General features: G+C 38.7%; 1 protein-coding gene across 1 annotated transcript in view; it reads right to left on the bottom strand.

The window, feature by feature from the left end:
- Window positions 1–238: 238 nt before the first annotated feature.
- The window catches only part of LOC134316991 (uncharacterized), a 29,384-nt gene continuing 12,464 nt past the window's right edge, over window positions 239–17,158 (bottom strand). Inside the window, exon 8 of the mRNA XM_062997605.1 lies at window positions 239–770. Within this exon, the coding sequence (XP_062853675.1) occupies window positions 353–770 (418 nt within the window). The 3' untranslated portion in view covers window positions 239–352. The remainder of the gene's footprint in view (window positions 771–17,158) is intronic.

The following is a 17,158-nucleotide window of genomic DNA, read 5'->3' on the forward strand; positions in this document are numbered from 1 at the left end:
TGTTAATAAGTTTAACCATTTAACCATTGTAACACACATCACCATTCGTTCATGAGTTACTAACACTTATAACTGCAAAACAGGAGCCTTATTTTAAAGTGTAAAACACTTTACCATTTGTTGAAGAGTTACTAACACTAACAACCAACAAAAGGGAGCCTTATTTTAAAGTGTAAAACACTTCACCATTTGTTCATGAGTTATTAACACTTATAACTGCCAAAAAAGAGACTTACTGTAAAGTGCAAAACACATCACCATTTATTTACAAACATTAGTTACAAGCATTAACATTTAGCTTATATAAGAAATAAATTATGAAAATTCAAACTGGAAAGGCTTTTTGCATGTCCTAGAACAAATGTCCAAGTGGCCCATCAGGATGACGAGAGCCAAGCCAGGATGACCATTCGAGTACCTTGAGGTGCTCCTTCAACAAAGTCTCTGTGCGATTTGCTTTCAGTCTATAAATATGTCCTTTGATGATCCCCCAGGCTCGTTCAATGTGTTGTGTGTGGCTACCAGATCGGGGATCCACAAACCACTTGCTGTGGTTTGTGGTATAGTGTTTGTACCCCATGTTTCTCAACACAACCTTATATGCCCTCCACTCATCACTGATTATGCTGCTTTCTGCCTTAACATGCTTTCTGATCAGAGGGACAAGGTGGTACCTTGATTGTTTCTGCACCAGTCTCCATCTTTTGTCTTCAACTTCCATCATTCCGAAGACCCATTTCTTCCTTCTCCATGTATTTCCGAACCGCATACTAAAAAAAAAGTGAATGATCGATTTAGTGCACACAAATTACAGAAAATATGGTTTTTCAACTTGTTTCAAACTGTCATATTAGTAATTAGGTACACAGTGTAATTTTATTTATGCATAATTTTACAGAAAAGAACCTTAATGATGTCTCCAGCATTTTTTGTTATGAGATTCTCTTATATGAAAAATTAATATAAGAATAGAGATTAAAAAAAATTCTCCTAAAATATTTTTAATGAATGAAATTAAAAAACATATTCTATTGTTATTAGTATATTTGTAGTACATATATCCACTTCAAATTTACACGCATAATGTGTTTTGTCTTTTTATTCATAAATATGAACAAAAATGGATGTATTCATAAGCATGATTTATTTATTTATTAGGAATTTTAACGTCATGTTACACACTTAGGTTATATTAATGACAGGAACGGTAGTTATTCGTTACACAAGATTCATCAGTTCAAGATCAATGTCAAACACCATCATGGACAATTTTGTATCTCCAATTCACCTCACTTGCATGTTTTGGACTGTGGGAGGAACCGGAGCTCATTGCATCTATCCTGTAGTTTAAATAAATCATACATGTTTACAGGTGAGAAAAATATATTCTTTTAAAGAGTGCTTACCTGTTTGTGGGTGCCTCTTAGCAGAGATTATATGGTGCCATCTGCTTCTAGTCAATTTAAGCAGAGAAAAAAAAAATGCAAACAAAAGATTTTGGCGCTAGAAAGTAAAGATCCAATCACAGACGATGTTATACAAACATCCAATCACAGGCAAACTTATTGATGCCGCGCGCTATCGTCTCCTCCGTGCTTGACAGCTGACTGTAGTACAACACAACAGCTGCGTCCGGAATCGCATAGATTGGAGGAAGTATGCACTTTAAAAAATTTATTTTATTTATCTTACTTACACTTGTGAACAGAGGACTCCGTTTTTCGCTATCTTTCTTGTTTCTTATTCCGCTTCAAACGCCTACGCAGCTCCAGTTGCACTTTGGGATACATTAGCGGACCGCAAGTGTGCATTGCTTGCATACTCAAACATGGCTGCCCAATAAGTAATTCCGGGTACTTCTCGCGTACCTCTTTGTGTATACTATGTATTTGGACATACTAACCGCTCTCGCGTCCACATTTCGCGTACTATGGAGTATGGAAGTATACGATTCCGGACGCAGCTTATGTCTTTTTTCTGAAGAAGAATCATGGATGATATCAGGCACGTGCACAGACATTTTTGGGGGCAGGTGCTCAAGCCAAAAAAAGGGCACCCATCGCCAAAAATATTAATAAAATTAAAAAAAAAAAAACAGTAGGATAATTTACTTATATATTTGTTTTTGTTAACACAATCAATACATCTAATCAAATAACTCAAATTATCAAATTGCATAAATAAATGAAAAACAGGCAAAAACAAGACCATATTGTGTGCGCTTTTTAATAACCAAACAATATATTAAATAATCATCAAAAAATATTCTAACTTAAAACTTATCAAAACTCTGCTCTGAATAAAGGAAATAAAAATAAAGCATTCAATATACTCTATATAATACAACTATGTACTAAGAAGGCGAGGCTCTCTACTGAGGTGAAGGGAGCAGGATCGTTCAAGTAGCATGTATATCAAGTAGTAGATGCTTCACAGGAGCATCCTCCTTGGTGCCATCTCTTGGAAGATTTTTATGACCTCACTGCAGTTTATTTGTATGTCTTGCTCAATAGCAAGCAGGATTAGGTCAGAGAGTCTGTTTTCCCCACAGAGACTCCTGAGCCTGTTCTTTATGATCTTCAGTTTTGAAAATGATCTTTCCACTGAAGCTGTTAATGTTAACAGTGGACTTATTATTATGCCAATAAAATCAAATAAACAGCTAAATAACATTTTCCTATTTATTCATAATTTTTTGTATGCTGTTCTATATCATAGAGCATTATATTTAGCCTTCTACATATATTAGTTCTCTGTCTGTCTGTCTGCTGCAGTTTGTCCCCCTCCTTCTTCATTAAACATGACAAATGTCAGTAAACAGCTGGACATATTAGGGTTCCTGCGGCGTCTGGTAGACCTACCTCCACTTCCCAGCATCACAGGCCTTACAGGTTGTCTAAAACAAAAGCCTTAAGTAGCAGACAGGCTAATTAGGGCTGACAACCTGCAGTATGGCGTCACATCAATGTCAAAACTAGAGGGCGCAACTTTTAACATTTCGCGTGTGTAAATATCCCTTTTGCGAGTGCAAATGTGAAACTCGCGAGCACAAAAAAAGGAATTGCGTGCGCATTGATCATAAAATCGCTCTCAAACTGTCTTTTTCACTCTCGAATGTTGTTTTTCTGCTCGATTTCATTGTTGTGCTCGCACGCGAAAGCAAATTGCGCTCGGCTGCTCTTTCTGCGTGAGAGAAGTTTTTGCGCTCGAGTTTTGAAAGGGGTGGTTTTGACAGTTTGGGGGCGGAGTCAGGGCCGGCTCTATCAGCGAATGCTTTTGGCTCTATGCACGCCTTTCTTCCAGGTTCTCGTACACGGGCAGATCAACTTCCGGTATTCAGACGCCGGTCGTCAACAAGCAGATATCGTTAGGCATGGCTCTCTTTTACACTTGTTGTCTTTAAGATTAACCTCGTCTGACAGTGAACGATTTTAAATGTACAACTCCAGCTACATTGACAAATACAAAGGTAAGTACGTTTGCAAACATTTTCTTATAACCATGCAAGTAGGCTAGTGGTAAACTGGTTAGTGGTTGTTTTGCTAGACTAGACAAACACTACATCTAGCTTGACAGACCAGTATTGAGATTTATGTTTTAGTTAGCTTTGAAGCATACCATTACAATTTCATTTTGATGCATCTTCTCCTTGCACAGTGTCAGGTATATGTGTATATATATACTGTATATATATATATAATGTATGTGTGTTCAATTCCCAGGTGGAGTTTTCATGTTCTCCCTGTATCCATGTGGATTTCCTCCGGGTGCTCCTGTTTCCTCCCACAGTCCAGAAGTGTGTAAGTGAGGTGAATTGGAGACACTAAATTGTCCATGACTGTGTTTGATATTAAAACTGATGAATTGAACTGATGAATCTTGTGTGATGAGTAACTACCGTTTCTGTCATGAATGTAACCAAAGTGTAAAACATGACTTTAAATTCCTAATAAAACATAAAACAAACTTAACATATCTGACTGGATATATTACCAATTTACCGTCACTTTTGATTAAGTGTAAAAAGTTTTGTTTGCCAATATATTAATGAGTTATCTTTTATTTATTAAAATGTTATGTCAGACCTTTAAATTTTCATGTCAATTGATTAATTTGATGTTACAGTATTAACATGTCTTTCTCCAAAAAACATTTTTGTAGTAAATGTGAGGATAAACTTTGATTTTTTATTCTTATGTTTCTTACGGCAGGTTATCAAGACATAATCATTACAGAATTTATCAGTGTCAAGCTGGCAGCAATGGGTTATCAAATATATATGCTGTTCAATTCAAAACCTTGTATCATGTTACAAAAGAGAAAAAAATTACTTTCATTTAAAGTTAAATGTAAAAAGATTTTATTTAAGTCTTTAACACCATTTAAGTGGTCTATTCATCATGAATTAAATGCTAAACAACTGCCAGATTCATAAAACTTGAGAAACAGCAAAGGTGGAGATAAACTGTTTTACACACTCAATATGGACAAGTATTGAAACACCAGCTCATTTATTGTTTCTTCTGATATCTATCTATCCATCCAACCATCTATCTATCACTGATCAGCCATAGCATTAAAACCACCTCATTGTTTCTACACTCACTGTCTATTTTATCAGCTCCACTTACCATATAGAAGCACTTTGTAGTTCTACAATTACTGCCTGTAATCTGTTTCTCTGCATGCATTGTTAGCCCCCCTTTCACCCTGTTCTTAAATAATCAGGACCCCCACACAGCAGGTATTATTTAGGTGGTGGATCATTCTCAGCACTGCAGTGACACTGACATGGTGGTGGTGTGTTAGTGTGTGTTGTGCTGGTATGAGTAAATAAGATGATAAATACAGCACCCTGTGGGCAGCGTCCTGTGACCACTGATGAAGGTCTAGAAGATGACCAACTCAACAACAGCAGCAATAGATGAGCGAAGGTGGACCAGCTAGGTAGGAGTGTCTAATAGAGTGGACAGTAAGTGGACATGATATTAAAAAACTCCAGCAGCGCTGCTGTATCTGATCCACTCATACCAACACAACACACACTAACACACCACCACCATGTCAGTGTCACTGCAGTGCTGAGAATGATCCACCACCCAAATAATACCTGCTCTGTGGTGGTCCTGATTATTAAGAACAGATAGGAGGCTAACACAGTATAGATAAAATAATCAGAACTGATAAAATAATCAAAGAGTGTAGATATAAAAGATATGTTTACATAATAATATTAGTTTAAACACAGAAATAGAGTATAAACTATAATATATATTTACAATATTTAAATGTACACGTTCTTTAAAAAAATTGCAGATAAAGTCGAGTGTTTAGCTTCATGCCTTGTCAAGTGGTCCAATCCGATAGTTCACATGCAGGCAAAACACAGTAAACAAACATAGCAATCACTGTGTCGAGCAACTTATGCTCTTTTACCTGTCGAATGCAGCGTTCAACATGAACCCTGAGAATGTTCCGATCCACCTCGATCTTGTGTTTGAAAATCACCGATATACAACATGTTGCGTTTAGAACTTCTTAGGCGTTCTCACAAACCAGAAGCTAGACTGTCCGACTAAGGCTAAACAGAAACACGTCACAGAGCTTGCATGCATAGAGCCAATAGCATTCGCTGATAGAGACGGCCCTGACTCCGCCCCCAAACTGTCAAAACCACCCCTTTCAAAACTTGAGCGCAAAAACTTCTCTCGCGCAGAAAGAGCAGCCGAGCGGAATTTGCTTTCGCGTGCGAGCACAACAATGAAATCGAGCAGAAAAACAACATTCGAGAGTGAAAAAGACAGTTTGAGAGCGATTTTATGATCAGTGTGCACGCAATTCCTCTTTTTGTGCTCGCGAGTTTCACATTTGCACTCGTAAGAGGGATATTTACACACGCGAAATGTTAAAAGTTGCGCCCTCTAGTTTTGACATTGATGTGGCGCCATACTGCAGCTGTACCTGCCTTACTTAAGCAGGTACTGCGCAGTGGCGGCTTGTCGCACCTTTTGATATTGTTGGTTGCATGGCTGCGCATTCACGCATTTTTGTTAGGGTCAGAAGGTACCCCGGGCGTTTTCTAGAACGGTCGGGTGTGTAAGCTGCAAGGCTGAGGTAAACAGGGATCCTTCTTTAGTAGGCAAAGTTTGGTGCAGCTTGCGCAGCCCTCGTGCTGGTTTTCTTTGGGCGTTTGTTAGCTGGTTTTCTGTGGCGTGGTTTGTCGCAGTTCAGCCTAACCCTTAATCGCTCAACGTTTTGGGTGTTGGGGAGTTCAGCACGTCACAAGCCGGTTGGACTAGCGAGTAGAGCATTGGGCTCCGCAGTCAGCAACTCCGGTTCGATTCCGACCCCTGCATCCACACCGAGAGCGTGCTTTTATTATCTCTGATCTCTGTGTGTGTGTGTGTGAGAGTGTGTGCTCTACTTTTTCAGATCGGCAGCCTCCCAGCATGGATCGTCCCACTCAAAGTGTCCTGTGTCTTTTTCCTTTATAATTTTCTATAATCCCCTCTCTCAGGGGCGTAACACAGACCCATCATTAAATTCCTGACTTCAATAAAGGAAACCCCTGTGTCATTACAACAGATAACGGTTCGCAGTTCACATCATCTGTTTTCGCTGAGTTTTTGACAGAAAGGGGCATCAAACACATTAGAAGGAGTATCTACCACCCTCAAGCTAATGGCTGCGTGGAACGCTTTAACAGAGTTCTTAAACACTGTATTCAAGCAGCTCAACAACCATGGAAATCTGCAGTAACTGACATGCTTCACAATTACCGCGCCACAGCTGTGATATTTACTTTTGTTTAATGCTTTAAGTTAAAACTTATGTTGGCTACAGAAGCCTTATTTTTGTTGACAAATATGCTTATTACATTGGTTAATTTATAACATAGTACCATACCTGTCAAGTCTCCCGTTTTGGCCGGGAACCTCCCGTATTATTATTTTCCCGTAAATTTCCCGTATTATACTATAATTTCAAAAAACACTCCTGTGCCTCTCCAAACTGAAATGTCATTGTGATGTTCTGTTATTTACATTGGGCAAAGGGAGACCCCTGGCGTTCATTTGTGCCTTTACTGTTCCAGTGGGTAGTTTGGACTGTATGAGGTAACTAATCAGTTGCGGTTTTCTTACTCGGCATTATATGGCCAGGAAAACATTTGCCTGTGAGTATTTTTATGTTTAGTTACTGTATAACTTTATTTTTAGACTATCTCTGATGTAAACCTTGGTTAATGTATGAAAATAAGTTCTAAATCTCTTGAGTAATTTGTAAATGCTAACCGCTAGCATCTATATGGTTTTTTCTATAGAAGTTAGCTTTAAGCTAATGATTCGGTTCTATTTATTTTAATGTACAGTGACGTAAATGCACTCAGGAAACAAATGTAACTAAGACACATTTTGTATGTCTGCTTTACAGTTTACAGTTTTTTTTCTTGGGAAACTGTTATCTATCTGTCGAACTTGTAGCCACACACACGAGCAGGGGCAGAATAGTCACTAACCTCGCGAGAACTGCCACCCAGGCTGCTGCAAGTGCGGACAGCGGGAACAAACCTGGAACAGGGAGAGATGGATGGATGCAAGGAGAGAGAGGGCATTCCTGCCAAAAAAGTAAAGACTGCATGTAAATATCTAGAGAAACGGGACATCGAATTTACCTTTCTAAAGAGGAGCAGGATGGGGCAGAGTTATGCAAAGGTAGGCCTATCAGATTCTGATCATCTAATTGTAGTTTGTAAGTGTTTCACAGGTGGTTATTTTAGATTTCTTGTAAACCTGTCTTAAAATGTAAGGGATACTGAACCTCGGTTGGGCTGGTGGGACGACTCAAAGCGCGCGGCGGAAAATTTCCCTTATTTTTAAATCCAAAACTTGACAGGTATGCATAGTACAAGCTCTGTAAATGCTGATTTTGAAATATAGAACGTTTGTAAAAACTTTTTCCTAAGAGTAGAACCTGCAAGAGGTTGTTTAGTTTATATCAACCTTACAGCTGTTACTATTTTTGAACTACAGGGTAGAAAATTTTATTTCCATGTTCTTATGTCAACACTGTTCCTATGTAATGTTTCGTTACAGAAAATAAATAATAAGTTTATATGATGGAGTAATGCTTTCATGAGTAACGGGGGAGATGTGTTTATAGATTACATGCATTTGAGATGGACTCTAACACTGTGCACTGTCAGGTATTACTGCTCCTCCCCTTTAGAGGGCTCAGTGAGATTATGTGCTAGAGAGAATGTGAAAGGAGAATAATAAGATGTGCGAGCAATTTTGTCTCGTGTGTGCCGCCTGAAACTCAGCATGAGAGTTCCGTACTTAAGGCTACGTTCTTAAGGATTGTACAAAAACACTAAAAAACCACTGAACTTTGCTTTAAGCAGTTCTTGTCTGATGCTGAAAATGCTTTATGCACTGTCACTTTGAACAAAATAAAAAGGAATGTACAAAACCACAAAAACACCACAAAATTAATTTCAAATCGTGTACCTGAGCTAATCTAAAACTTAAAATTCATTTTATAAGGTCACTAAGAACAAAGTAAAAGAAATTTGCAAAACCATTAAAACACCTTAAAAAACACTGTGCTTGAATTAATAAAGTATGAACAAAGTATATGCAGTAGATATCTTTACATATATGAATATTTATTATTATTAATAATAATATTATCATTATAAGGTGATCCGTGCAACTTTGTTATTCAGGAAGTTTGTAACAAGTAGCCCTTCCTATTACTCAGTACCCTTGAAGTAGCTCTCAGTTTCAAAAAGGTTGATGAACCCTTTTTAGAACATCTTGTAGGATATCTTAAACATAATAAACTATCAAAATTGTTAAATGTGTTTCCTGAAAGTATATTTGACCCCCTTTCCTTACATTTTTACTGCATGTGTTAATTCTAGGGCTGTCACGTGATTACAATTTTTAATCGAGATTAATCGTGATTATCAGAATCAGAAATACTTTATTGATCCCAGAGGGAAATTGCAGGAAATTGACTAATAACTAAGCAAAATTTGAACAGTTATGCACATTTTTATTGCAAGAACATGTTTACCAATAAAAACATTAATAAAATTATGATAAAATTATTAAATCTAAAGTATTTTTAGAAAGCCAGCCAATGTCTATATAGAGTTGTTAACAGCTATCCATCTTTCAGCCAGTTATTTAAAATGAGTCTGTTCACATTATCTGGTAAAAGTGAGGATCTTTTCCTGTTCATAATCCTGCCACTGAAAACAGGTGCTCATAATATGAACCAATTCTAGATGCAACACCAGTGGCATTACTAAGAGCTCATGGGCCCCAGTGCAAAAAAAAAATTTGGGGCCCCCTCAACAAATTGCATATGCTGATAGCTGATCAGAATGAATTAAAAGTACTCACTCAGAAGTTAGACTTTAAGTCCAAATTCCTGCCTCTGGTATTTTTAATGCACAGTTGTAGTTATTTTAATTTTACTTAACGAAAATATTTTAATATAATAATAACGACCTGGCGATTAAAGCGTCAATTAATAACTCTAATTTTGTCTAGTGATGATTTCTAACGCTTTTTGAAAATTATTATTTAAAATACCCGATATTTCACAATATGAAGCAGCAGCAGCTCGAGTAATTTGTAACTCACGACCGCAAATTACCACAAACACAATGTTGCTGCGTTAAAGCAGCGCGAATTACCAGAGACACATATTTACGTGGCACAAACATAGCCCAATAAAAATGGTTTGATTACAAATTTTAATCTCGATTAATTTTTTTAATCGCAATCAAAATTTTACCGTGTTCATTAACGCAATTAACAACAGCCCTAGTTAATTCTAAATTAAATTATTTAAAAAATGTGTCCCGTTGTTCATTATGACTAGATATTTAATTCCTCTTTGACGCTCAAGGAAAAAGCAGAAGTTGTGGCTTGAGGGAATAATTATCTAAGGAAACCAAAAGATATCAGTCATTACAGTCCAGCTCATTGATGGAGATGAAAGTCAATTCATGGATTACTACATCACAACGATGCAAAAGAAAAATAATAATTTTTTAAGCACCAAAGTCAAAAAGTGAAACCTTGATTTATTTGATCCTATTTAACGGATTTCGAATGTAACGGACAAAATCTGGAAAACTAAATGTCTGCTCTGTTTGTTTAAAATTCCCACATGAAGTGTACCTGTCACAAATGAGACTCAGACCAGATAGTGGAGTCAAGTGCAGGTTTATTAAATCCAAAGAGTAGTCAAAAACAAGCAGGGTCGAAACCGGGTAATCAATCAAAAGTACCAAACAAACAATGCCAAAACAGAAAACAAATTGATAAGCCGTAAAACACAAGGCAAGGGTCAAATTCGGAAAAGCAAGAGATTTCAAGAAACGCTCAGAAATGTACTGCATAACAAATACAAGACTTCGCACTGATGCAAACAAAACACATGGCTTTTATAGATTCAGAGACGGCCACCGATAGATCATCTGAGCCACCAGCCAGCTAGTATTCAGGTGAGGGTGCCCTCTGCTGGTGAGGAGGGGAACCAGCAGCCTCAGATGTAACAAATATATCCTTCATTCCAATTTGATTCTCTTCTATAGTGTCTGACCAGTGTGAACACCAAGTTTGAACCAGGTATATGGTAGAAATGATTAGTTTTGGCCATTTAACTCACTTCTGTGCATTCAGTTATTATAAATACATACATATATAACTTAGACTATATATTTAAGACTGATCATTTGTTCTTCATTCCAACTTGAATCTATTCTACAATATCTAAATGTCAATACCAAGTCTGCTTCCCTGCTTGATGCATGCCAATAATTTGACCCAGCACTCTCTACAGCACATTCTCCATCAGTCTGAAGAACCTATATATTTAAGACTGATAATTTGTTCTTCATTCCAATTTGAATCTATTCTACAATATCTAAATGTCAATACCAAGTCTGAGTCAGATCTATGGTGTATGTTTTGAGCTTTAGAAAGGTAAACACCACAGTATATACTACCATTATTAATCATTATTAGTTAGTTAGTCAACGATAGTGGAAGTTTTTTTGTTTTGTCCATTTGAGGCACTCGTACTGTTTTTAAACATGTATTTACTTCTGGACTTGTTAAAGCTTATAATATATCCCCCCTAAATTGGTTATATACTGCAATATCAGACATGTGTCCACAAGATTTTTGAAAAGATCTATGCTAGAAATTTTTGACAGGTAACGGCCCTAATAATTTAAACTGTAATTATTACTGCATTTATATACACTTGACCCCATATAGTTGAAAATCTAAGTGTGAATGGGGATATTATTAGTTTTGACTATGTTACGGACTCAAATGTACATTCACTGATTTACAATTAAACTGATTTGCAAGCTAACTGTACGCAGCCACATAAGGTGAGGTAGAGTTGCTGAATACTTTAATTAGCTGATAAATAGATAGATGATAAACACGCAAACCTTACTTTCTCGCTCATCTGTTGGAACTTGGCTCATCTGTTGGCGCCTTTGGAACTGGCAGCAGAGGAACACAATTCTTTTCCATTTATATCATCCAGGCACATGCACAGATAGACCCCTAGTGGTGCTCAAGCACCTGCCCATTTGCCCTGGATGAGAAAAGTGATCTTTCTGCTGGAGCCCAATTTTTTTCTACATTCATCAATATTTAAAAATAAAAATTACCCTCTCTGTCATCAATTCCCCCCAAAAGTGTTTTGATATCTGATGGGCATTTATTTGAGTTCTTGTGAGAATTCTGCCCCAATCTGATCCGCGGCGCTCACAAGCTCCTGCCTTGCCCCTCCCTCCTCCTCCGGTTAGCACTCATGCAGTGCTGAGCGCCAGGCCAAACCGCTGCTACACACTTCTCCTCTGACCCGCAGCATCAGACAGACAGGTAATGACAGTGTTTCATACAAAGAGCATCCATGCATAATGCATAGCACACACGTTTTGTACTCATGAGTCATGAAATACGTGATTTCAAAGCCTTGTCCAGCTGTTTACTGACGTTTGTCATGTTTAATGAAGAAAGAGGGGGACAAACTGCAGCAGACAGACAGACAGAGAATTTAAAGACAGTTTTACTGTTTTACAAATTGGACAAGTTCACTAGTGAGGTATATTCACATATGATGTTTTATTTCATAAGGGGCCAGCGTACCCCTTGTCAGAACACATATGGGATCCATTTTGTGGCCCCACTGTTAGGGAACACGAAGACATTCCATTTCTGCTAGAGACCTTCGTTTGGTGCTAAGGGATCTGCTGGAGATGAGAGGCCATGTTTCTTTTTCTATGAACAAGGTCTGATTTCTAAGAAGCTAGATTGTGTTAATAGATTCCATATGTGTTCTGTACATATATTCAAGTATTTAAAGAGAGCAGCTTACGTGGAGAGGCAGAGAAGAATTGGCTAACTACTCCCCGGGAAGATCGCGAGCGCCTGATTTGACATGGTCCTGTTCTGTAATAAATAAACTCTTTGTGTAACAAGATAGTGTCAGCGGAGTCTTCATTCAATCGTCTTCACATCATCCTAATAAAGAAACTTCACTAGTTTAGTTTTTATTTAAAATCTTACTTATTTTGATGTGAAAGCCTGAAGAAAAAAAAGCATGAGCGCAAACATTTTGCAGGAGAATGTCAAGTAGCTCTCACAGTAAAGTGTTGAAAATAGATACAAACATACAATATTTTATAATTACAGCATCCTGGCCATAACGCTGTGTAGGAAAAGTCACCTTTAGTCAAGGAGTTATTTTCATGCAAGCATTTATACTTCAACAGTTGAGGTTTACAAATGAGGAATAATTTTGCTAGGTAATTAACATTACAAACTAATATATGTAGAAGGCTAAATATAATGCTCTATGATATAGAACAGCATACAAAAAATTATGAATAAATAGGAAAATGTTATTTAGCTGTTTATTTGATTTTATTGGCATAATAATAGTTAACATTGTTAACATCAACAGCTTCAGTGGAAAGATCATTTTCAAAACTGAAGATCATAAAGAACAGGCTCAGGAGTCTCTGTGGGAAAGACAGACTCTCTGACCTAATCCTGCTTGCCATTGAGCAAGACATACAAATAAACCACAGTGAGGTCATAAAAATCTTCCAAGAGATGGCACCAAGGAGGATGCTCCTGTGAAGCATCTACTACTTGATATACAATTACATTTACATTTTCTGCATTTAGCAGACGCTCTTATCCAGAGCGACTTACAGAAGTGCTTCCATAGTGAACATATCATTTCTCAAGTTTAAGTAAACAACAGTCGAAGAACACAAATCTGCTGAAACCTGTTAGAACCAAAGTGTATTATTATTATTATTATTTTATTTTTTTTTTGGAAATGGAAAAAATGTTTTAGTAAATAAGTACAAGTCAGCTTAAGTGCTTAGTAAAAAGGTGGGTTTTTAATCGTTTTTTAAAGACAGCAAGAGACTCAGATGTTCGGACGGACAAAGGAAGTTCATTCCACCACTTGGGTGCTAGAACAGAGAAGAGCCTTGATGCTTGTTTTCCTTTAGTCCTGGGTGGAGGCTCAAGTCGAGCAAGACTAGTGGCTCGGAGGTTGCGTGGTACAGAGCGGGGTTTGATTAGACCAGGAAGGTAGCTTGGGGCTGGTCCATTTTTGGCTTTGTAGGCGAGCATCAGTGTTTTAAACTGAATGCGTGCAGCTACAAAAAGCCAGTGAAGAGAACGCAGCAGTGGGGTGATGTGGCAGTGTTTGGGCTGGTTAAAAACTAGACGGGCAGCTGCATTTTGAATGAGCTGCAAGGGTTTAATAGTGGACATGGGAGCTCCTGCCAGGAGGGAGTTGCAGCAGTCCAACCGTGAGATTACAAGTGATTGGACCAGAATCTGGGTAGCTTCCCTGGAGAGAAATGGCCGAATCTTCCTGATGTTGTACAGGAGGAACCGGCACGATCTTGTCATGTTGGCTATATAAGGAGAGAAGGTCAGCTGGTTATCCAGGACAACACCAAGGCTTCGAACCTTATCAGATGGTCTGATCTGGGAGTCATCAAGAGAAATGACTAGGTCCTGGGTTGGAGACTGATCTCCGGGAATGAGCAACATCTCTGTCTTGCTGGGATTAAGTTTTAGATGATGAGCTGACATCCATTGTGAGATATCTCGCAGACATGCTGAGATGCAAGCTGAGACTTAAGGTCTGAGCTGTGTCTGAAGGAGGAAATGACAGAACGAGCTGAGTGTCATCTGCATAGGAGTGGTAGGAGAAGCCATGGGAGGCTATGACCTTAGCCAGAGAGCGGGTGTAGATAGAGAAAAGAAGTGGGCCAAGTACAGAGCCCTGAGGAACACCGGTTGAGAGAGTGCATGGGGGAGATATGGATCCCCTCCATGACACTTGGTAGGAGCGCCCTTCGAGGTAGGAGGCCATCCATTGCCATGCTGAACCTGTTACTCCAAGGTTGGAGAGAGTGGACAGGAGAATGCTGTGATTCACTGTGTCGAAGGCTGCAGAGAGGTCAAGAATAAGGACTGATGACAGTTTGGCTGCTTTGGCTGCATGAAGCTTCTCAGTAACAGCTACAAGTGCTGTTTCCGTAGAATGCGCTGCCTTGAAGCCAGACTGGTACGGATCGTGGAGGTCATTCAGAGTATGAAAGGCAGATAGTTGGTTATAGACAGCACATTCAAGAATTTTGGATAGAAAAGAGAGGAGTGAGACATGTCTGTAGTTGTTAATGTCTGTAGTGTCTAGTGTAGGTTTCTTAAGAAGGGGAATAACCTGAGCCTTCTTAAAAGCAGTAGGGACAACACCTGATGTCAGGGAGTTGTTGATGATGGGTGTGATGAAGGGGATTAGGTCCTGTGAGATGTCTTTGAGGATGGTGGATGGTATAGGGTCGAGTGTGCATGTAGTGGGATTGCTGGATGAGAGGAGCTGTGCAACCTCATCCATGGTGAGTGGGGTGAAGCTGGTGAGTGAATTGGTGGGTTGAGGGTCAGTTGAAAGTGGGTCAGTCGGAGAGAAGGATTGATTGATTTTGTCAATCTTGTCCTGAAAGAATGTTGCAAAGTCAGTAGCAGTAAGAGAGGCAGATGGGGGAGGAGGAGGAGGGTTCAGAAGAGAGGAAAAGATGGCATGAAGCTTACGTGGGTCAGCAGCAGATTGTTCAAGCTTGGCTTTGTAAAAAGATGTTTTTGCAGCAGTCACGTCGGATGAGAACCTGGACAGCAGATCGTGGTAGGAGTGGAGATCAACACCAAGCTTAGATTTCCTCCACTTTCTCTCAGCTGCCCTTAATTCTCTTCTGTTGCTGCGCAATGCATCTGAAAGCCAAGGAGCAGGGTGAGAAGGTTTTCCTCGTTTGAAAGTAAGAGGACAGAGCTGATCGAGGGATGTTGAAAGAGAAGAGAGTAGAGTATTAGTTGCGGAGTTGAGTGGAAGGGTAGCAAGCATGTCAGGGTTCGGTAGTGAAGTTAGGATGTTGGAGATCAGCAGGGAGGAAGATAAAGAGTGAAGATTGGGGCGTGTTTTAAGGGTGTAAGTGTGGTTGGAGGTAGAAAGAGTTGGGAGATAGAGAGAAAAGGACACAAAGTGATGGTCGGAGAGGTGAAGTGGGGTGACGGTGAGGTCCAGAACAGAAGCTGGACGGCTGAAGACCAGGTCCAGAAGATTGCCTCCTTTGTGTGTCGGAGGGCTGTGGTTAAAGAGGAGGTTGAAAGATGAAAGAAGAGGAAGAAGACAGGAGGACTGAAGTGTAGGGAGATTAAAGTCACCAAGAAGAGTCAGAGGAGTTCCATCTGAAGGGAAGAAACTCAGAAGAACATCCAGCTCTTCTATGAAGTCTCCCAATGAGCCTGGTGGTCTGTAGATGACAATGATATGAAGAGTAATTGGAAAAGTAACAGTAATAGCATGAAATTCAAAGGATGAAATGTTAAGGTGAGAAACATTCACAGGAGTGAAGTGCACCTTCAGTAGAGGTAAGCTTGTTTTCTATTTTTATTTAGTTTATTTAGTTATCTGGGCTTATTTTGTTTAACTTGATGAACCAAGAGAGTGCACCTTTAGTAGGTTGGCTAGCTAACGCTAAATTATCGTGTATAGTGTAGTGCTGCTCTCAGGGCAGGAGAAGTGTACTGTATAGACCGTTTCAATGAGGATAAACAATAATAACGCTACTGCGCATGTCTGTTCCTTTCGCCTTTCCGGTAGCGCCATTTTTAAACATCCATCCAGCTGTCAACATGACGAGCTTGTACTTTGCGAGTCTCCTGAACGCGGAACAAACGCGATATTAGCAGAAATTAATGATAGATCATCAAGTATCTTTACCAGCCCCTTTTGGGGAGAATTTAAGAAGTCAGTGTTTTTCCGCTGACCTAAAACGTTTGCCTGAGGTAACATACCAAGCCGTGTGTCACTACCTTGTTGAAACGGAGTGTGTTTACACCAGAGAGGCAGTGAAAGCATACCGCAGTTTGGACGCATACAATTAATTATTAAAATAATTATTGTGTCATCTTCCCTTTTGTGTCTGTTGAGCTAAGAGCCATTATAATATGATAAAAATATGACAAACCACAGTGAATTACTTATCATCTGAATTAGAACATATTAGCTAATGCTAAAACGATTTTTTTATAGCCTAACTGGAAATACATGAAATATTTTACAGTAAGCACAATGTATTCATAAATAGTATGTTTACTTTTTGTATTACAAAAGTAGAACCATGTGTCTTTACAGGTCTGCGTGTCATTTAATAATTAAGCTAAGATAATTATTACAGCTAATTAAGCTATTAATATAATTCCATATAGTGACATTTCCCCAGTCCTATAAAGTTATGGCTTTTACATCGTATTCTAAGGAAAATGTAAACTTTTTAAGGCTTATGTTAGGTTTATGTTTATTCTGTTCTATTAAAATATTAAGCGCCTGCGTATTTTAATACACTTAAGCTAAACGTCAGGGACAAGACACCATGAGAACAGCGTTCAACTGAGTACATTTGTTTACAATATTTTATTATGAAATAATATATATTACATGTATTATAAGAGTTGATGCTGGGTATCCAGCCGTCTCTATTTAAAGCAGCAATCCAAGCGTTTCGCTGTGCGTTCTTTTGGAAATCTGT

The sequence above is a fragment of the Trichomycterus rosablanca genome, chromosome 6 (assembly GCF_030014385.1).
Source record: "Trichomycterus rosablanca isolate fTriRos1 chromosome 6, fTriRos1.hap1, whole genome shotgun sequence".
NCBI lineage: Eukaryota > Metazoa > Chordata > Actinopteri > Siluriformes > Trichomycteridae > Trichomycterus > Trichomycterus rosablanca.